This window comes from Esox lucius, chromosome 24 (assembly GCF_011004845.1).
Source record: "Esox lucius isolate fEsoLuc1 chromosome 24, fEsoLuc1.pri, whole genome shotgun sequence".
Taxonomy (NCBI): Eukaryota; Metazoa; Chordata; class Actinopteri; order Esociformes; family Esocidae; genus Esox; species Esox lucius.
In genome coordinates, this window is record NC_047592.1 from 10,014,992 (window position 1) to 10,037,373 (window position 22,382).

Consider the following 22,382-nt stretch of genomic DNA (forward strand, 5'->3'; position numbering starts at 1 on the left):
GGACCAGAACAATGCTCATCCCACTATTTATTGAATGAGCATTCTTTTTTATTCATTTACTCATTATTACGTGCAGATACATCTATTTTGATCACAATAAGTATGAAAATGCAGCAATCCAAATGAGCTTTTTCATTGTTGCAATTCGGTTCCCAGCGTTTCCCAAAAAAGAACTGTTACGGTAGTCAAGGGTGAGGGAAGAAAATGGCAAGTAGCTTACTGTTCAATGTCAATTTAAGGAAATATATCGTGGCATTCCATGGCTTCCTGTTTCACTGGGGCATAAAAATAACATGCATGTAAAATCCCATTGTAATATATCACCATGGGAAACGGTGAAGAGCTCACAAATGGTTGTTGACCTTGGCAATAGGTACACAAAACTACATAAGCATCAAACTCTCTGATGTTTTTCTTTGGGTTTGGGACTGAAGGAAAAATCGCAACGCCAATGTGATTTACAAAACATGGTCGCAACTTTAGGTCACCAAGTCCCCAAAATCTACATCTACAAATCTACAAATGTCACATCCAAGCCACAAAATGTTTGGAAGGGTGGCCATAAAGAATTACGATTGACAAGAACCAACGTAAACAGCATTGGCAGCTGAACCAGCGCTATGGTCAGAACAACAACAGAAAACATTATTGTTGTTTCGATGGAAGCATATGCAAAGAAGATATCTATGTAAAATACGGTGGTTGTTCAATGTTATTGGTTATTTTGCTTTCACTCATCCAAGTTAACGGCACTGCAAATTCTACAAAGACAAACCTTTGCTTTATTCACACAGATTTGATACAGCAGGGGGGACATACTGAACAGGCATAGAAGGTCGGAAGAGGATGGAACCTTGGTCACCAGGAAGCTGGCTTGGGTTCTGGGGGGTATTCCACACATCAAAGAAAATCAAGGTCCTGACTTTCTGCTCCAAATCTGGTTTAGTCTGTACCTAAAAACTGGTTGGGGTCTGCACTTCAAATCAGGTTTGACTCTTTCCTCCAAATCTTGGGATTTTAAATAAAAAATGAAGGACTATGGCATTGAAGTACAGACTGACAGATTTAATTTGAGGTGGTTGTCATTGGTATCGAATGAACCATTTTGAAATTATAGCACATTGTGTACATATAGTTCACCCATCTAAGGGGACAAAAAGTAATTGAACAATTGGCTTCATGCATTCATGCATCATTCGTGCATGCAACAAGAGAGTTGTCAAAGTCAGGTCATTATTATAGATTTTGCATTTGCATTTACAGTTAGTTGCAGGTGTCTGACAACACAAAGACTAAAAAATGTCAGTGCAAGTCAAGCTGACCAACACAATGCAGATAAATCAGAATAAACGTAACAGAGACTTAGCAGAAACATTAGAATGATGTAACGGCTGACAGCAGCACCAGGATCAATTCTGAATTGTACAGAAAATATCTTGTATGCGCAGATCAGATCTTCACCTGGCAGTGGAACAAAGATCCCAAACACACTGCAGAAAACAACCACGTTTTAGACTGGCCAATCACCTGAATCCAATTGAGCATATGTTTCACTTGCTAAAGACAAGGCTGAATGCAAACGAACTGAAGACGGCTGCAGCAAAGCCAAAACATCATCAGGGAAAGATACACTGATGGTCCAGAGCGACTGACAGAAGTGACCGGATCCATGTTTGGACCACCAGGGAGGTTGAACACAGAACCCTGACATAGCAAGCCGTGCTCGGTCAACTGAGCTGCATCGGGCATAACCGTATAATGACTTAGATTAAGATTATGTTCCCTTTACTTTAGGTTGTCTAAATTGGTCAGCGGGCTATGTATAAAAAGGGTCTGTAATTCCTAAATGAGGTTTATTGATATTGATATTAAATATCCTAAAATGAATGCAGACAGTCTGCACTTTAGCCTCTTAGTCACTGATCCATTACAGATCCAACGTGTTGGAGTACAGAGCCAAAACAACAAAACTTGTGTCACTGTCCATATTTTTCTGGAGTGCGCTTTACATACGCCACATATTCAACACGGACCCAAGACTACAGTTGTGAAACTACGCCAGATCATACAACACTTGACCTGTTCTAGTATGCCCATGTCAACAGAACTGGGTTAAAAGATGAATTCTGATGATTATACAAGAATGGCCAGAAAGTATGTCCAAAAGACTTTTCCAAACACAAATCGAGGCAGTTTCTTTCTCCAAAAACACAACTGCTGAAACAAATGTTACCACAATGAATGTGATTCCCCAATCCAGACAGTGAATTAGAACGCCCAACGCAGCTGTTTTGAGTGTGGAGGAGAGTGAGAAAGAGAGAGAGAGAGAGAGGGGGAGAGAGAGAGAGAGAGAGAGAGAGAGAAAGAAGAGGAACAGAGAGTTTATTTGGATCCCGGTTAGCTTTTGCCAAAGCAACAGCTATTCTTCCAGAAAGGAAAAAAGAGTGACTAAAGCAGCCAACTTAACAAAAACAGTAGTCGTTCCAACCGATGAAAAACAGAAACTCTTTGTCAAAGTTCTGGGAAGTTTACTCACGGTGTTGAAGTACCAGGTTTTCTTGAAGGAGAGTCTCTTTTTGAGACTCATTGTTCTCAAGAGTCTGGTGTATGCTAACGGCCAGACAGATGTGTCTGAGCACATACCTGAACACTCCCCACCCAAACGCCGCCACCATGTCTGTACAAGTCAGAGAGAGAGAGCCGGGGAAATTTGACGAGGTACCGGACAGGGGGGGAGCTCTGTTCCTATACACTCCTCTACTCACTGTTGCCATGACAACACACATGAGCAATCCAGTGCAGACAGTCTCCTCCGCCACAGTGAATGAGGGACTTCGATGAAATAAAACTCCACCCCCCACACCACAAAAAACAACAACACTCTAACCACATTTGCTTCTTTCCGATTCTTTTTTTTTCTCTCTCTCCAGACACAGTATTCCAGATTCCTTTAGTTTCCTGTATTTTAGATTCTGTGCCTTCAAACGACTGGATTCACTGCTAAATCAAACCATATTAATCCTCAATCAGCCAATTTCTGTTCCACTTTATTATCACATTTCACCTTCAAACTATACTACAAAAGCAATGGACATCAAGTAAATGTAAATCAAGTCAAACTATTTCCCTCATACTACACACTTTTCATTTTCCAAACTGTGGAAAAATCCACATTGAAACCCTTGGCATTCGAGTGGCAGTTCAGCTTCTCTTTAGCAATCTCTAGGATCTGTAGACCGACTGCCATGGACTCACTCTACTATCCTAAACATTAAGGGCCCATTTAGAGGTTTTCCCAGAGCTGACAGACAATCCTCATTCCATTTCATTCCTGAGTTCCCGTCAATGCTACAGGGCCTGGAAGTGCCATGTAATTGTGCTTTTCCATTTAGGGGCCTCTTAACATGCTACAGTTTACAGGGGATTTTCTTTCTATCCTGGTGCTTTTGACTGTAGTGTATTATGGTCTGTTAATTTTGGTCATGTAAATGTCCTGTCATTCATAGCCTGTAATAGAAAAAGAGAATGTTTGTGTGTGAACATTTACAAAACATAGAGATCCAGTAACCAACATGTATGGTTTCATGTAAGATATCTATTTAGATCCGTTCGTCATCCAACTGCCACGCTTGAATGCTTCCTCGCTGACTTCAGGAAAGAAAAAGGCCTTGCAGAATGTCTACATCTGTAACCTTTTTTTGTGTATAGTTACTTCCCAAAACGCCTCAGACCAACCAATGTTCTAGCAGTGTTCTGGTCCGAGTCACTGACAAGGAGGCGTCCTGTGAGGAGATGCCGACAGTGGGCTTGATGAGCCCCGAGCCAACACCCTGCATCTGCAGCCTGAACACCAGGTCAAACACCCTCTGCAAAAATGTGAATGAGCCCCTCGTGGGTCTCACACTCAGGTCTCCAGTCATAAACAAAGACATCCAAAGCTAAAGACGATAAGTAATCTCTGCCTGCAATCTTGTGGTAGAGTACAAACTATGCCTCCGAAAATAACATCAAGAGAGGGACTTGGAAGCCACTTCCTTTTGAAGGGAGGGTGACGGCGCGGAGACTGATAAGATGGCAAATACATTTCTTCCCCAACGGAGCGGGTCTTCTCGGGCGATTTCGTAAGTAAATGAAGATACCCCCAAAACAGATGGACAGACAGCCTTGTGTTGTGTGCTTTGGAGATTGCAACTACCGTTCCAAATGTTTTCTTTGGGAGATCATTTTAGCCACTAAGCCCCTGTGGGGTGTGCTAGACACTGCATGGCATCACGTCACATTTGACGATGAGCTCATGAATAATGATTAGGCGACAGTGATGACAAACAAACACATTTAACACGTTTAGGGTACTCAGTCTCTCTATGTGTGCTAATTAAATTTCCTAGGCATAGTTTGTACAGTAGGCATATTAGGCCAATGATAAAAGGACAATTCCTTTGAACCTACAGCAAAGATCTTCTCATTAGCACACATGATGTGGCAGCCTCAGCGCCTCCGACATGAAGAGTAGCAAGGAAGATCCATGTTTAGGTGAAAATGTGACATGGTGGGTGAAATCTCTCTATAAACTAGAGTTGCATTTTATAATCCAACATCCGATCATTAGCACACAGCTCGGGTTGACAGAGCCGGTCATGTTCCTCGTCACAACCTTTTAGCATTTTTTTCAATTCATTGTCTTATCTTACATTTATAATGTTTTATGGCCGATTTTTTCCAGATATTCAGATTTGAGCAGATGACAAGTTCTAGAAGTGACTCATTTAGTCTAGGTGTCATGATGCAATAGACCAGCGTCAGAAAGAACACAATTAGACAAGGCTATTCACACAGTATTCAGTTGGGATGACATTTTCATAAATTTCGCCCACATTTAGTCTCTGTCCTCCAATGATTTAGTCACCCTAATGTTGCCAACTCTGAAGTTCTAAAAACTCCAATAACCTTCGATTATCATAGACACGTCTGGTTTGGACCAGTGATTCTCTTACAATGAATGTATTATTTTAACCTAATGGTCCAAAAGGACACCCTACAAACAAAGAACTGGAGAACACCAAAGAATCTGCTGTGACATGCGACCTTCCGGCTTTTAGTGTAATCCTTTCCAGAAACAAAGATATTTAACCGTCATTTAGGTTTGTCTTAATTGCGTGTAAACAACATCCACAGTCTCTCCCTCCCATTTCCTAAGCTCTCTCATCTGAACTAATCACAACCACTTCTTTAACGCTCTCCAATTAGCCACTACAGCCGTGGCAGATGGGACTTGCATCAACTATGTAGCATGTTGTTTCGGGCTACATGAGCTGGTGCGTGTGTGTGTGTGTGTGTGTGTGTGGGGGGGGGGGGGGTGATGTATTGTTTGGGGGATGGCTTGTGTCTGGGTTTGTATACACAACATCTGTAACAGTGTTAACCACGCCATACTAGGGCAGCCGTGCCAGTGACAGTACACTAGCAGGGAGTGTAACTGTGTCAGCATTCCTCTCGCTGAAGATGTTTACCTTTCCCACTCTTGATTGCCTCTCTCAGGGTCAGATGGTCCAAGCTCAGACATCAGAACTGAGTTTGCTCCTGGTTCCAGAGATGGCTAATGTCAATTTAACCCTATCCGACCCACACACACACACACACACACACACAAATAAAATGGCCTGATGTTTTTGCGTAGCAAGTTATTTGTTCTACAAAGTAAGTGCTAACGTTCCTCTGACTGCATACGTGTCAGTGTGAAGTGACTGTAATTCACAGTGGACTGTGTAATATGGCAGAAATCTCAGATGTTCACAACAGTCCGAAGGTATGCATTAGTGCACGTTTGCCTAGATTAAAGAAAAAAAAGGGCTTAGCTGAGGGACTTCAAAATGATATGTAACTGTCATTTATGGTAAGTCTAAAAACCTTGAGCTGACTTCATCTTGGGGCAAATCAGTTGAGGGAAACTTAGAAAGTTTGAAGGGGGTGGAAGGTAGCCAAGCGGCAGTAGCATCTGACCAGCAACCAATCAATTGTAATCAAATCTCTGTCACTCTGTTGCTGATCAAAGCAGTCGACACCAATTGCTTCTCAACGGCTCCTCGTGGCGTCTCCCTGCACCTCTCTCCGATCAGGAGAGACTGGATTTTAATGCGGAAGCCACGTCTGGGTTGGACACACAGTATCCCCTTTCCCTTCCCATGAAAGACAAACATTCAAACATGGGACCCCTGTGACCGCACAGCCGTGCTGACTATGATAGAGGAGAGAGGCTCCCCTCCCATGAGCCTCGGGGGCATGCAGATTTACCCACATAAGACGCCACCACGCCCTCAACCCGCTTTCTCCCCCACAACCACACAAGAAATGGGCTTTCAAACCTGAAACCTGACACTTGTAATTAGCCCATGGATTCCTCCCCCTTATTTTCCACCAAAATAGCCACAGTACAGAGAGACAGCTCGAAGGATTGCAGGCAGGATTTTTGAAAATCAGGGACGATCGTTTACATGGGTGGTTTTGTTGCAACCTCTGATGATGAGAGGGCCTTGTGATTTGAGAACTCAAAGTATTTCATCGCAGGACGAAAGGCTAGGGACTGGGCTTTGACACTGATATATTTCCTGAGTTCCTGAGTGTAAGTGGCCAATTCACACTTAGGTCGTTCCTATGAGGTTAACGGGGCCCTATAGAATGTCATTCTAATATGGTCCCGTAATGTTGTTTATTATAACCTCTGCATTGAACCTACAAAAGTGCTGTGCACTTGGAAGAACATTGATCTCTATGTGCTCTATGTGCTGTTGCTTACTGCTCTAGTGGTTGTGAGGCAGTAACATGATCGCTGGGTGCTACTCAATGCATAACGTCACTGGTGTGAAAGAAGTCGAACTGCCCTTCCATTGAATCTACATTAATGGCAGAGTTACCCTCTCATTTTGTTGCGGTGTGTTCAGAGGCTGATATTCCACACAAAACAATGCTCTCTCACTGAAGGAACGCTGCCTGAAACCGAGAGCTCCAACAGGTCTACCTGCCTTCTAGTGAAGCGCTGGTTAAGTCACACCATAACCCACAGCGGTTATATCCAGGCTGAAGGCGGGTTTGCGGTCATAAAATATAGTTTAGATGAAGGGCGGCTGGGTTGAGGTGGGTTAAATGTTGAATGACATATCTAGGACTAAACAATGTAAGGAGAAAAGTGTAACGCAAATCATTAAAACGCGCATTAAACTGAAATTAAATCGCAATAATGGGCCCTTAGTGCTAACGAGCATTTGGCACGGGGACAGGTTTTTGGCAGCTTTAAGACAGGCAAAAAAATAGACGTTTCTGGAGCAAAACTGACAGGGACTGTTACGGAGACTGAGTGGGAGACAGGAGAGAGGGAGTTGACACCCGCTGTAGAAAATAGTGTTGACATATTATGACACACCAGTGCCATCTAATCCAGCGTAGCTTCATCCACAGGCCAATCTCCAGCCAGCAGTCTTTCTACGACAGAAAGGTATTAAAAAAACATCTAATAGTGATGCCTATGCAGGCATTAGGTGATCATGGATCTCAGGTCAGTTTTCCTGTAAGAAATGTAGAGGGTAAACTGATCCTGGATCAGCATTTTAGGGGCAACGTCGATCTCCATGAAAATAGCATGAGAACATAATATATGCATGCACCTGCACATTAAACACAACAGTTACTGGCTGCTATGCCCTTCAGATAGCAAAGAGGTCACAACAGATTACTACATTTGACCTGTGCGGCTGAGTTGGTAAAGTATGGCACTTGCTTAACCGTGAAATTCCCTGGGCACAGATCAGAACATACAGCTCCTTCAAAAGTATTGTGACCCCTACACTTTCACCAAATTGTATGTATTTTTGCCATCAAACTACACACAATACCCCATAATAACAAACTAAAGATTTCTTTTAAAGATTTCTGCAAAATTATTGGGGGAAAAAAACACTGAAATTTCACATTTACATATGAATTGAGACCCTTAGTTTCATTGGGTATGCCTCCACCATCTGTTCACGCCTGCCTTTGGGCAGATTCTACAATTCTTCTTTGCAGATCCTCTCAAGCTCTGTCAGATTGGATGGGGAGCATCTGACAGTAAACTGCAATCTTCAGGTCACCCCACAATTGTAGCGCTTGGCATTCAGGCCAAACGGTTTGATTTTGGCCTCATCAGACCAGATAATCTTGTCCCTCGTGCTCTCAGAGTCCTTCAGACGGCCTGTCATTTCCTCAAGAGTGGATCCTGTCTAGTCTCGCCACCATAAAGGCCTGATTGAAGACCTGATTGATGGAGTACTGCAATCTGAAACGCCAAAGCCCAGTTAGAGTGGTCATCAGACTTTTCCTCACATCTCCGACCAAAGTCCTTCTTGGCCAAGTTACTTGTGTGTTGACGGAAGGAATCTCTGAGGTCTGTGGACAGGCTTGATTTTTGGACATGCACCTGAACCGAGTTTCAACAGTCAAGTTCTAGAGACATCTCAAGGACGATCAACGAACAAATTGGTCATTTGTATGCATTGGTCATTTGTATGAATTGGTCATTTGTATGAATTGGTCATTTGTATGAATTGGTCATTTGTATGAATTGGTCATTTGTATGCATTGGTCATTTGTATTCATTGGTCATTTGTATTCATTGGTCATTTGTATGAATTGGTCATTTGTATGAATTGGTCATTTGTATTCATTGGTCATTTGTATGAATTGGTCATTTGTATGAATTGGTCATTTGTATGAATTGGTCATTTGTATGCATTGGTCATTTGTATGAATTGGTCATTTGCATTCATTGGTCATTTGTTACGGCAAACGGTCGGAATACTTTAATAAAAGTTACATTTTATTTTGAGAGTCCCATTTTCCATCTGTAGATGTTCTATAAAGATATTAATACTATCAATAAACTTTCAACAAACTTTAAATAAATAAATAATTAACTGCACGCTAAGGTTAAGGTTAGGATTAGGTTTTGAATAAGGTTTAGGTTAACAGTTAAGGTTAGGAATAGAATAAAGTTTGGGGTTAGGATATAGGTAAGGGTTAGGGTTACTAGATGGGTAGTTTGTTAAAATGTTATAGGCAGTCAGTAGCCAATCGGTAGAGCATATACAGGCACACTTTCGGGGCTCTCAAAAGAAAATAATATTTCAGGAAGGATGGGAGAACGGTCTGTAAATGAGATATTTCAGTTTTTCCTTTCCAATAAATTGGGACAAATCTTTGTGCGTAGATTGATAGAAAAACATATATATTTAATCAATTATAAATAAAGTCTATAATGCAACTAAATCTCTGAAGTCTAAGTGGAGAAAGTGAAGGGATCTGAACACTTTCCAAAGGCACTGTACATGACATACTGTAATACAATTATCCAGGGCCAGTTTTGGTTCAACAGCTCCACTTTAATAACCAGAGGCCAAATCCCGGTTATGCACCTTTATCTTTAGCTTGTGGGTTAAGTAAACTGGGAAGATTAATATTTTTTTCCAAGTTTCTTGCTTTGCTGGTCCGACCCATATTTGTGGAGGGCAACCTTTCTAATTAAGCTGTCTGGCAGTGTCAAGGTAGGCTGTGTTAAAAACTCACTGACAGTTAGCCCTGCCTTTCTAGAAGTGTTGCTCTGGCCATTAGCATTTAAGTGAATTTTGGACAGATTTTGGCAACATCATTTTTCTGATTTAAAATGCTTTAAAATTTAGGAATTTGTAATTTAGTTAGTTCATGTCCTGCTTCCGTTCATATGTGGGCCCTAACGTTTTTGGACAACAATTATTGAAGTTATTTAAACACCTCATGAGAGATGCATAAGCAAACCCAAGCAAAACTCTAACAATAGCATTGGAGAGGAACACGCCTCCTACAAAGAACTGGGTTAATTAAACCTACCGTGTGAATCGAGTTCAATCCCTGTGTTATTGAGCAATCACATTCACACTAACCACAATAGTTCAAACATGGCAGCGCCTCTTACCTAATGTCAGGTGCATGTGTAACACATTCATAGGTGAGGTTAACAGAAAAAGCCAAATGTGTACTTGGATGATGAACAGTGTCTTAGTTCCATGGTTTTCCTTTAATTTAGTCAGTCTGCAGTAAGGCCAACTGAGCAGTACGGAGGAATGTGTTAATATCCAAAGTAGGAAGGAAGGTAAATAGCCTGGGTGGGTAGATGGCCTTGAGCATGATTCATACTGCTACACCCCAGAACCTTCCGGAATCCCTGATAGGCAGATAAACCCAGAGAAGAGGCGTTTCAACACAGCCAGATAGATGGAACAACGCACAACCAACTGTAGCCAACTAATTAAACACGTCTACTTTTCCGACAGGGCATATGTAGTTGACATATGATGTCATGGTTGGTGTGACTGCGATGACATCATAAATTGGATGTACAATGCAGAATAACAACCAGTCACTCGGTCAGTCAAACCATGGCAGTTTACAGTACGGTATTTTTGACCTTGGTTGGTCAGACACAGCTTTCCGCCTGTGGTCATGAAGTCAGCAACCACTATCACATCTGGTCCTTTGGTCACGGAGTTTCCACCCTCAGGGTTCCGCAGCTAACTTTGTCTGAAGTCGTCAGCCATGTTAATGTGGCTGTCTAATGCGGCGAGCCATTTTTCCACTTCGTGGGCAGAGACGGCTTATTTAATGCAATGAAACCTTTGCAGGAGGAGGGAGGAAGAAGCACGTGTGGAGACATTTAGAAAAATGGCAGGCCGCTTGCTCTTTACATCCCATAATTCTGTGCCTGAGGACACATTTCGTGCGAGCAACTGTACACCCACACTCCCGACGCACCCGCCCTGTGATGAGAGATAAAAGCGTGTCGTGATCTTCTCTCGAATGCTAATCCCCCAAAACACAGAATCTCTGCATTGTCTTTCAAGTCACAGCATCAGTATCAAATGAAAACCATATTGCAGTTTGCAGTAAGCATTTGTATTTGCCTTTTGGCAGATCCTGTACATTTAAATTAGACAGTTTTCTCAAAGGCAAAAATAGACCGGAGAGATAACATTAAAAAAATAAAAAAATAAACACATGCCACCACTGTCCTTAGTAAAATTAACAAAGGAACCTTTACGACCAAAACATCATGAAGACTGGGGTGAATGGGGTGAACCAGGACAGTTAACTATATTAGGGCACTAGAGGGACTGGACGAAACCACACGCAACCACATCAACTTCAACCTCAAGGAAAGCTGCCGAGGGCAACCCTAAAAATAAAACTCCCCTCCCACGTCGGGCCGGGACTGATTCCTTTCTCCCCAAAAAGCACTGGCACGCTCCTTCAAATGACAACGATTCGTTTGAAATGGGTCACTAGCCAAGGGAGCCAAACGCGGCAACGCTCAGTGAACAATTCATAACGAACGCCTGGTGAGAGTCAATGGCGAGGGGACGGAGAAAGAAATCCCTCATCGTCGCTCACAAAACCCTTTTAGTATGACGCCTGATTTAAATTCAGCGCGTGAGAGTGCCCGGTCCCAGCGTTCAGGAAGCCACACGGATCTCTGCACACACACACACACACACACAGCCACACATTAGAGCAGCGTCGTCGGCTGGAGCCGACCGAAACATTCCTCTGAGGGAGCGCACAAGCTAACCACTGTGAGGCACTTAAACACTCCGACATGAGCTACAAAGACCCCAAAGAGGGCCCGAACACTGTCAGGCAGACGCAAGAAGACACCGGCGCCCAGGCCGAGGTACAATTTCCTGTTCAATAGGCGTGAGCTACAAATGCAAAAGGATGAGCGGGAGAGAGGGTCGGGGAGAGAGAGAGAGAGAGAGAGAGAGAGAGAGAGGGAGGGAGCGGTAACGACGGACGGATAAACGGACGGACGTTGAGGCTTTTGAGAGGACTTACGGAGTTGAGCGGTAAAGTTTGCTCCATGTATGGCGATGAGTGCAGCATGGGTCTGGGTTGTCTTCAGCAGCGCTGCAGCTCCACACGCCCGGCGGTGTGTGTAAACAAGTCCATTTGCCAGCGTGCTCCGCCGTCTCCGTGTGTGTGTGTGTGTGTGTGTGTGTGTGCGCAGTCGGGGAGAGCTCGGCTCGAGGGGGAGGGAGTTGAGCAGCGGTGCTGGAGCGCCCAAGACCCTGACAGCCACTGAGAGTTCAAACGCTTTCTCTCTCCCTCTACTGCAGCTGTGCCTGGCTTCCCCTCGCTCTCACTGCCTCGCTCCCTCCCTCTTCTCCTCCCTCTGTCACTCTCTCTACTTTCTTATCCCTCCCTCTCTCTCTCTCTCTCTCTCTCTCCCTCTGTAGTCATTCCACTTCAAGGTTCCTGCTACGCCCACTGAGTAGATTTCTTAGCCCCAGGCAGATTAAAAGAGCTGAGATATCCAGCCAGTGATGAGGGGGAACGACTGACCTTTGACTCACAGATAAACAAACACCTTCAACTCTCGTCAAACTTGTGTCACGGACGGTTCGCACAAAATGGCATCACGCACTCACCAGGCAGACCCGCTCCACGTCGTCCCATTTCGCAAGTCGGGGGGCGGAACTTGTGTGGCGCATTCCTTGCATCACCTACTCAGTTTGGTGTGCAAAAGTGTCCAATCTGAGTCTGAAACAAAAGCCTGAGGTGAGGGAGGGGATCGTTTCCGGGTCTGGGGTGGAGTGTTGGTTTCCGGCTGGGCTTTGACACACGTCTGAGCAACAATAAAGGGCCACCTCCGTCAGTGTTTGGTGATGTAGCCGGCGATGCCCACTCATCCCCACACTCATGTTAACACACACACACACACACTTCAAGTCCACTGCTGAGGCCCAGCTGCGACCGTGACAAGAGAAAACGCCTGAAAACCCCAGATCTGGCCAACAGGATGCCCTTTGGTGAACACATCTCTGTGATGTGCAGAAAACATGAAAGCCTTTACTGACTCCTGATCCCCCCCCCCCCGTCCCCCGTCCCCCCACCAACACTCGTGTCCGCAGGTGTGCAGTGACTGACAGCTGCTTATATTTAGAAGTAGCTCGGCGTGAAATGGCCTCTGTAGCATCCTACTGCAAGTCCATTTATAATGGAATATTCCAAAGGATTGAACACGCCGCCCACCCCCCCCCCCTTCCCCACCCTCCCCTTTGATTCCGGATATGCTGGGTCCCTTCTATTCATAAGGTGATGAAAGGCTAACATAGGAGGTGGCCCGCATGAATCACCGGACTGAATGCTGTCCTCCTGCGACACGCTGATGATGCCTGCAGCCTTACGTCTGGTTGAGCCCTTAAAACGTTGAGCCTCTTGAAGTGAACAGCGGGGCCCGGGCATCAGACATAGATCAGGGTCGGATTTCCTGAGACAAAAAAAAAATATGCCAAACATCGCAATCGCCTGAGATGTGTACCGCGACTTGAGGCAGCGCTGGGGCGTTTTTTAGAGGTCTTCCTAGGATCCTGAAATTGTTCTACTCAATTCATCTCAGATGAATTGGAATGGTTACCTCAGGTGAATTGTTTCTGTGAAACTGCTGTCCGACTCCCACAGGAAACTGTCATTTTTGGGGGGGTAATCAATACCCAGTCCCACTGGGATCCAAGATTGACCAAATGTCAACCACAATACTCAGAGATTTGATATAATCACATCTTTGTTATGTCTGATTAGACTGAAATGTATCAAAAGTCACAAGAGATGCCATGTTTTCATAATATATATCGTGAATGATAAATTTTTCAGATTCCTTTACTAAAGTCCTTCTATGTAAGCCTAACATCATACCTCATAATGAAAAAGCTTCTGATCATGTCTCCAATGAAAACATAATTAAACAAGCTACCTAAACACTTCTCCCTTTTGCAAATTAGTGTCCTGAGCTTACGATACAGAAAGCAGCCAGCTGAAACATTGTCACAAGTTCACCACAATGAGCTAAAATCAGACATGGAAAAGCAGACACGTGAAGAGAGATAAATGCTGAAAGAGAAAGAAAAATGCTGAAAGTGCCCTGAACCAAAAGCAATCCGACTCAAGATCCCACGATCCACAACAAAATGTCATATCAGACCCTACTGCATATCCATGAAGAACCCAAGCACTTTGCTCATCTTTTAAAATGGTTTCAGGGTGGCTGAAATGGTGACTGTAAAACATTTGCAAATAATTGTGTGTTTATAACCACATGTCTACACAACAGGCCAGCATTTCCTAAGAAATCCTTAGTTACAAACTCCACTGTTTCTTACCATGGATAAGTAGAGGAAAACACTTCACAGGCTATGTTCATATTCACTTGCCGAGGAGCCGCCCCTTGATTACATGCAATTTGGCTTGCGAGATACAGCCCCAGGTAACACTTGAGGAAATTCTACCCACATTGAAACTGGGGATTCCCATTCATTTTGTGGCCACCTAAATAGTTTTTATTGTTTGGCAACGCCAAAGCTATTTTTCATGTATTACATACAAGAGAAACTGACAGTTTATGTCACAGGGGATCAAACCGCAGGATCAACTATTGTCCTGAAATTCCAATTATAAGAGCCATCAGAATGAGCTAGGCTAAGTTATTACTTAATAAAATACAAGGAGAATGGAGAATACAAGAAGAATGCCCAACTCTTCTCTCCAATAGCACGGTTTGTCAAGAGCAATGAAATGCTCTAGATTAGGGCTGCAACTAACTATTTTCATAATCTATTACTCATTTCTATCTATTTCTCTATTCTAAAATACTCCAAGTATACTTAGTAGGAGTAAGGAGGAGAAGTAAAGAGGAGGAGTAAGGAGAGGTAAGACATTGCAGGGAATCTTATAACAGGCAGCTTTAAAAACAGCTGAAGTATAGCCAGTAGTACACAGACAACATCCCTATAATTCAGAGGAAATTGAGGTTGACAGGTGATTCCTTTTGCTCCAAGTTTCTATGACACTTGTGGCATCATGACATCAGTAACATGGGGAGTGCTTAGTCTGCATGCCCGGCCGCAAACCAACTCCATGCTCACAAATAGCACCCCTGCTTTGTGATGCTTCTGCGTATGTTACGGTAATGTACCACTCAACAAGCCATTTGAGAATAAGGCTTATTTTATTTTAAACCCTCAGCTAGCATGCACTTCAAAAAAAGATCCATCTCATGCAGACCCAACTAATCCATAATTAAATTATAATTAATGTTCTGAAAATAGCACATAATTGATTAGTTGGGTCTACGTGCGATGGAGATTAAAAATGAAAGGAAAACTTTGAAAGACGGGAGAGACTGTGCCGTCAATATTGCAATTTCTATCCTAATTTGACTAGTCGCTTAACCTTAGGAATTAACAGAATGCTATGAATTATTTTTGTAACAGACATTTTGAAGGTTAAACTGTTCAAATACCAAAACAGGTGTTAAATTTAAGAAAAAAACCTGAATAATGAGTGGAGGAACATAAACAATGCAGATACATATAGGTGTCCTGCATGAGAAAAACAAAATGATTAACATCCTATTAGCATGTTCTGTTGCATGTACTAAAATGCTGAGCAGGCCCAGTTGACCTCGATTTTGAATCAAGATGGAAAGAGGAAAAGATCTAAGTGACTTTTAAAGAGGGTTTATTATTGGGGCACGATTTGCTCTGAATGGTTTGATGAGTATGACAATGATGATATGCTATGCTATGGCCTTTACAGTCACCAGATCTGAACCCAGTTGGAACACCTACGGGAGATTTTGGGACCGACGTGTTACACAGAGCTCTCCATCACCATCATCAAAACACCAAATGAGGGAATATCTTTTGGAGGAATGGTGTTCCATCCCTCCAGTAGAGTTCCTCAGAATCCGGGCCGAGGAGCAAAGAAGCTCTTCTGGCGGCTCATTTTGGCCCAACAATTTACTGAGTCACTTAATGTTGGTTTTCCCTTTAACTTGACACCTGTCTGAATATAATAATAGTTATTCTAAAACCTGCACAAAATGTTTAATTCATAGTTGTATTATAGGTAGCTAAAACAAAGCTATACACAGTACTTGTGAAAACACCATGTTTGGGCAATGGCGGCCAGCATATCATTACAAAGACTATGGCTAAAAGACTTTAGCTAATCGTAACATAAAAGAAAGCATGAGTAGTCTTTATTGATGTCAAGGACACGTCCAACAACTTGTCTGTCTGCGTAGCTGTCCCAGTAGTTCATCCTAAGGCAGATTTGGACCTGGCTGTACTGGACTAAGATTACTGGAGATGGACAAAACCAAATGCATCGTTATTATAGCATAAGAATGGTGAGTGGAGCGATTCTACTATATCTATATTGAGCATCCATTTCAAGATCATTTTGACATATTTTCTGGGTAAATAGCTATACTTGTAATTTGAGAAATGTTTGAATTATTAATTGTTTCCTTGAATTATTAAAGATGTACAATACATTTCACATGTGTTACAACATGGAATTACCTATGTTGTTCATTTAATACAGCATTTAATTTTTCATCTTTACAAGGAGAGCCAATCATTTTTGTAGACGACAGTAGAGTATCAGGTTCACACACTACCTGACAATACCATCACCTTCTCTCCTGTCCTGTGCAAAGCAAATGACGAAGATATCACCCAAAATCCAAAATGAGAAGAAACCATTAAAGTCATAACTTCCTAATGCAGTGTAGCAAATAAAGCAGCAGCCGTATTGAGACAAGCCAATCAGCTGCTGTTTTGACAGAAGCCACTGATGTCGAGTCTCTCACAGACTTGTCAACCAAAATAAAACGCAAACATGAGCAAGACAAATGGACATCATAACTCGGCTCTTGCACAGCGTGAGGCCGTTCTCCACAGGCGTACGTTGCAATGAGATTATAGAACCCCCACAGAACCTAAAGAGGAGACCAGAGCTCTCCCGTTCACAACACCGTTTTGGCACGGGGGTTGACCCACGGGGCACGCGTGTTCACAGCGTGTCTGTGTGTTGTTGTACGGCCGTGTGCATGCATGTGAAAGCAAGGGGGGGGGGGGGGGGGCAAGAGTACACAGGGGTGACAGAGTAGCAATTCGGGCATGTCATTTAACCAGACTGGCCGTTAGCAAGGCCAAATAAACAGAGACCACGCTTCTGGGTCACACAAAGACCACTCTGTGAGCAAGCCTCACCCGGAAGTGTGCCACCAAATACCACATTTCCCAATAGGGCTGGGCAACATGTCAAAAGAATTATATCACAGTTCACCTTTCTTTTATACAATGACAGTAACAAAAAGTATATTGCTTTGCATTGCATTGTAGGCTGACTTGAGATTGCAGTGTAATACTGCTGTTTGTAGTGTTATTGAGCATTTTGTAAAGCATTGTACTATGTTTAAAGCACAGCAATGGTTAGACAACATCCACAGGCCCACACAGATTAATATATAGTGGGGAGAAATCCAGAAAATCACATTGTATGATTTTTAAGTGATTAATTTGCATTTTATTGCATGACATAAGTATTTGACACATCAGAAAAGCAGAACTGCACACACTGCAGCAGGGATTTTGGCCCACTCATCCATACAGACCTTCTCCAGATCCTTCAGGTTTCGGGGCTGTCGTTGGGCAATACAGACTTTCAGCTCCCTCCAAAGATTTTCTATTGGGTTCAGGTCTGGAGACTGGCTAGGCCACTCCAGGACCTTGAGATGCTTCTTAAGGAACCACTCCTTAGTTGCCCTGGCTGTGTGTTTTGGGTCATTGTCATGCTGGAACACCCATCTTCAATGCTCTTATTGAGGGAAGGAGGTTGTTGGCCAAGATCTCGCGATACATGGCCCCATCCATCCTGCCCTCAATACGGTGCAGTCGTCCTGTCCCTTTTGCAGAAAAGCATCCATAAAGAATGATGTTTCCACCTCCATGCTTCACGGTTGGGATGGTGTTCTTGGATCATCCAGATGGTCATTGGCAAACTTCAGACGGGCCTGGACATACGCTGGCTTGAGCAGGGAGACCTTGCTTGCGCTGCATGATTTTAATCCATGATGGTGTAGTGTGTTACTAATGGTTTTCTGAGACTGTGGTCCCAGATCTCTTCAGGTCATTGACCAGGTCCTGCCATGTAGTTCTGGGATGATCCCTCACCTTCCTCATGATCATTGATGCCCCACGAGGTGAGATCTTGCATGGAGCCCCAGACCGAGGGAGATTGACCGTCATCTTGAACTTCTTCCATTTTCTAATAATTGCGCCAACAGTTGTTGCCTTCTCTACCAAACTGCTTGCCTATTGTCCTGTAGCCCATCCCAGCCTTGTGCAGGTCTACAGTTTTATCCCTGATGTCCTTACACAGCTCTCTGGTCTAGGCCATTGTGGAGAGGCTGGAGTCTGTTTGATTGAGTGTGTAGACAGGTGTCTTTTATACAGGTAACAAGTTCAAACAGGTGCAGTTAATACAGGTAATGAGTGGAGAACAGGAGGGCTTCTTAAAGAAAAACGAACAGGTCTGTGACAGCCGGAATTCTTACTGGTTGGTAGGTGATCAAATACTTATGTCATGCAATAAAATGCAAATGAATTATTAAAAAAATCATACAATGTGATTTTCAGGATTTTTTTGATTCCATCTCTCACAGTTGAAGTGTACCTATGATAAAAACGACAGACCTCTACGTGCTTTGTAAGTAGGAAAACCTGCAAAATCGGGCAGTGTATCAAATACTTGTTCTCCCCACTATATTTGTTACAATTGTTTAAGTCCATTCGTCTGAATTCTGTGTTTGCATCTGCATTGCAGATTATATAGGGTCTGTTTTAAAAACATAAATAAATTGTATTAGACCACAATATATACCAAAATACAGATACATGTATGTCCAATCGCAGGTATAACAGGCCAGTATGGGCCTTTTCTTGTTAATCAGCAACCGGTCCTGTTCTGACTACCTCTCCATAGTCCCGCTACATTTAAAATCCATGTGCATCCTCCTTTGACGCAGAAGACTGTCAACAGGCCATATCTAGCTGTGCAAGCTCGCTCATTCTCCATCTCACACAGTAAGACTAAATCTATGGTGAAACGGATGAGTTGACTAAAAACAAACGTTGCAACATTTTAGTTGGCCTTTATTCTAATAAGGTAAGTATGGGGATGCATGCAATAGGCATGCCAGCTGGCTAACTAACTAGGTGACCTGTAAAAAATAGCTTTAACACCTACAGAACCCCTCCTATCAAATACCCCCCCTCTACCACACCTACCCCTCCTCTCAAATACCCCTCCTCTACCACACCTACCCCTCCTCTCAAATACCCCTCCTCTACCACACCTACCCCTCCTCTCAAATACCCCTCCTCTACCACACCTACCCCTCCGCTCAAATACCCCTCCTCTACAGCACCTACCCCTCCTCTCAAATACCCCTCCTCTACAGCACCTACCGCTCCTCTCAAATACCCCTCCTCTACAACACCTACCGCTCCTCTCAAATACCCCTCCTCTACAATGCCTACTGCTCCTCTCAAATAACCCTCCTCTACAGCCCCTACCGCTCCTCTCAAATACCCCTCCTCTACAGCACCTACCGCTCCTCTCAAATAACCCTCCTCTACCACACCTACCCCTCCTCTCAAATACCCCTCCTCTACAGCACCTACCCCTCCTCTCAAATACCCCTCCTCTACAACACCTAACCCTCCTCTCAAATACCCCTCCTCTACAGCACCTACCCCTCCTCTCAAATACCCCTCCTCTACAACACCTAACCCTCCTCTCAAATACCCCTCCTGTACCACACCTACCCCTCCTCTCAAATACCCCTCCTCTACAGCACCTACCCCTCCTCTCAAATACCCCTCCTCTACAACACCTAACCCTCCTCTCAAATACCCCTCCTGTACCACACCTACCCCTCCTCTTAAATACCCCCCCTCTACAGCACCTACCCCTCCTCTCAAATACCCTTCCTCTACAGCACCTACCCCTCCTCTCAAATACCCCTCCTCTACAACACCTACTGCTCCTCTCAAATACCCCTCCTCTACAGCACCTACCACTCCTCTCAAATACACCTCCTCTACAGCACCTACCGCTCCTCTCAAATACCCCTCCTCTACAATGCCTATCCCTCCTTAGATAAATATGGTGCTAGGATATCAAAGAGAGTTAATGAGCCAGCAAGCTGGCTATCATTTTTAACATGCAGAATTTAGACAACAAGCCATTTGATTTATGATGTATTTACTAAGGTAGCTGATCCTATCTGTAAGTTTACTGTTGATAGATGATAAGATTTTAATATAGTACGAAGAAAGTATATTATGCCTTTATTTGACAATAGTCATAAAGTTCAAAGCAGCAGTGCATATTTGTGCAAGCACTCTCACAATGGGAGGGATATTTATCAGTATTTGAATTTGAAATATTTTAATCAAAAACTTTTTAGGTTAGATATTATGCATGTTCATGACTTGCTAGCAAATGACTTTGAGATACTGTCGTTTTAAGTAAAAAACTATTTTATTTAAAGAAGGTTTTGTGTCAGTCAATTCTTCTCATTCTTTGGCATCAACATTACTTTATTTAAAAGGGAACTGTGTAGAATCCTGCCCCTAATGTTTACAAGACTGAATTGAAACAATAACACAACTTGTCTTCCCTTACCGAACAAGACCGGGATAGTCTTAGCTAGTCCAGGGTGACAGGGTGGGAAGGATAGTTTGAGGAATATATGGACCGGTGAGAACGTTTAGATGGGGAATATCTCAGGCACACTGAAAACGTTTGTAGAAAAAAAATACATTTTCAACATTAACTTAAAACATGAACTGCAGACTTCTGCTAGTCATATGGGGCAACCCCTTTCATGCCAGGCAAAGAAACTCGGTATGATGGAGCCAGGTTTGAATTCATAGCAGTTAAAGTGTACAGGACATTGGGCCTACCTCCAGGTCGTCCAGTGATCTTGCCACACTGAGCCTCTTGGAGTGTCGGAATGAGCGGCGGCCAGAGAAGCGGCGGCCAGACGAGCGCCCTGCGCCCATGCCCCAGAACTTGGAGCCCTTTCAAGGAGAGGACAGAAACATTTACAAGCATTAATGACCGTCTTTCAAAGTATCACACTGCCAAAATTACCATATCTGGTCCCAGTGTGGCTTTTGGCCATAGTTAGTTCACGACATCACCAACATAGACAGGACAAACACACAGAGAGAACACCTTTGCCATCCCGTAGGTTTCTGGGATTAGCAAGATTATCAGTGATTCACTTAACACGATCATCCGTCCGTATGGAACACACTTAAATTCAAAGTAGAAAAGCCTGATTTATACATGCTTGCCATTCTGGATTACTGTACCACTGGCTTTCTAAAGTCTGGAGGGGGTCATAAGGAGGATCTAATGGGGAAACTAAACCAGGATTATGTAAAGCAAGATGCCTGGCTCTTTGGCCCATATGCCGTCTGTCATTTAAAAAAAAACAAGGGGTCATCACACGCAACCACCTTCTGCCCAAAAGCAGAACTCTCGAAAGGCCGTGATGGCAAATGTGATTGGCCCGCAGCCTGTACGGTAACAACGGATTGATTGGCCGCGCAAGAATCCCAGTGAGCTCCATGTGAAACAAGGTCGACCCATTAGTTGCATTTATGCGTAATGCTTGGACGATGCCACGCAATGTGCGGTGGGGCAGGAATGGAAGAATTTCGATTTCCACCTTCTTTTATCTTGAAAGTTGCCATCGAACTTAAGTCCTCCTCTTTCATCTGCACCTTAGTCTAGCCGTTTCACTGCGATATGCTAAACGAGCGTGAGAAATGCGCCACCCAACCATTATAATGATGGGTGAAAGCCTAGTCCAATGTTTGAGTTGGAATTAAGAATTGACGGTAATTACCGTGGAATTACATGGGCTTTACCCCATAATTTGCTTTCCCCTTCCTGTGCAAAATGGCCTGATTTTCAGAACATCAGAAGAGGGGCAGGCTAGAGAGAAAGACACACGATTCATCCTGCCGTATGCCACACAGGACAATAATTCTTGCTTGGATAAACAGTGAGAGAGAAACACAATGATAAACAGCAGACGTTATTTCCCCTCTGTCATCTGACTCAAGGCAATCTTCTATCTGCACCGGAAAAGAAACGAGCGGAAAGCTGAATATCAGATGGGAGAGGAGGACTCCACATTTTTTTTTTACCAGATGTTCCTCCAATGTGCCAATCTGTCGAAGCAAAAAAGCAGTTGCCAAATGTCTGGATTTACAGGGAATAAACCATTTCTATCTACATTCATCATGCATGCGAAAGTGTAGGCACAAAAACAACATTTTATCAAATGGTCAACTACCATTTCTTAATATTTAAGGAAACCACAACATGTCGATAGAAAATCAACCGACAAAACAACTATTAGAGTTTGAAATATGGTTTGAAATATTTGAAATGTT

The 22,382-nt window shown here is 43.4% G+C and overlaps 1 protein-coding gene across 2 annotated transcripts in view; it reads right to left on the reverse strand.

The window, feature by feature from the left end:
* Positions 1–22,382, reverse strand: part of rgs12a (regulator of G protein signaling 12a) — a 54,979-nt gene that overhangs the window by 27,508 nt on the left and 5,089 nt on the right. For both annotated transcript variants that reach the window (XM_020043545.3, XM_029117646.2), the window contains exon 3: positions 20,877–20,993. In XM_020043545.3, coding sequence (XP_019899104.3) covers positions 20,877–20,993 — 117 coding nt within the window. The remainder of the gene's footprint in view (positions 1–20,876; positions 20,994–22,382) is intronic.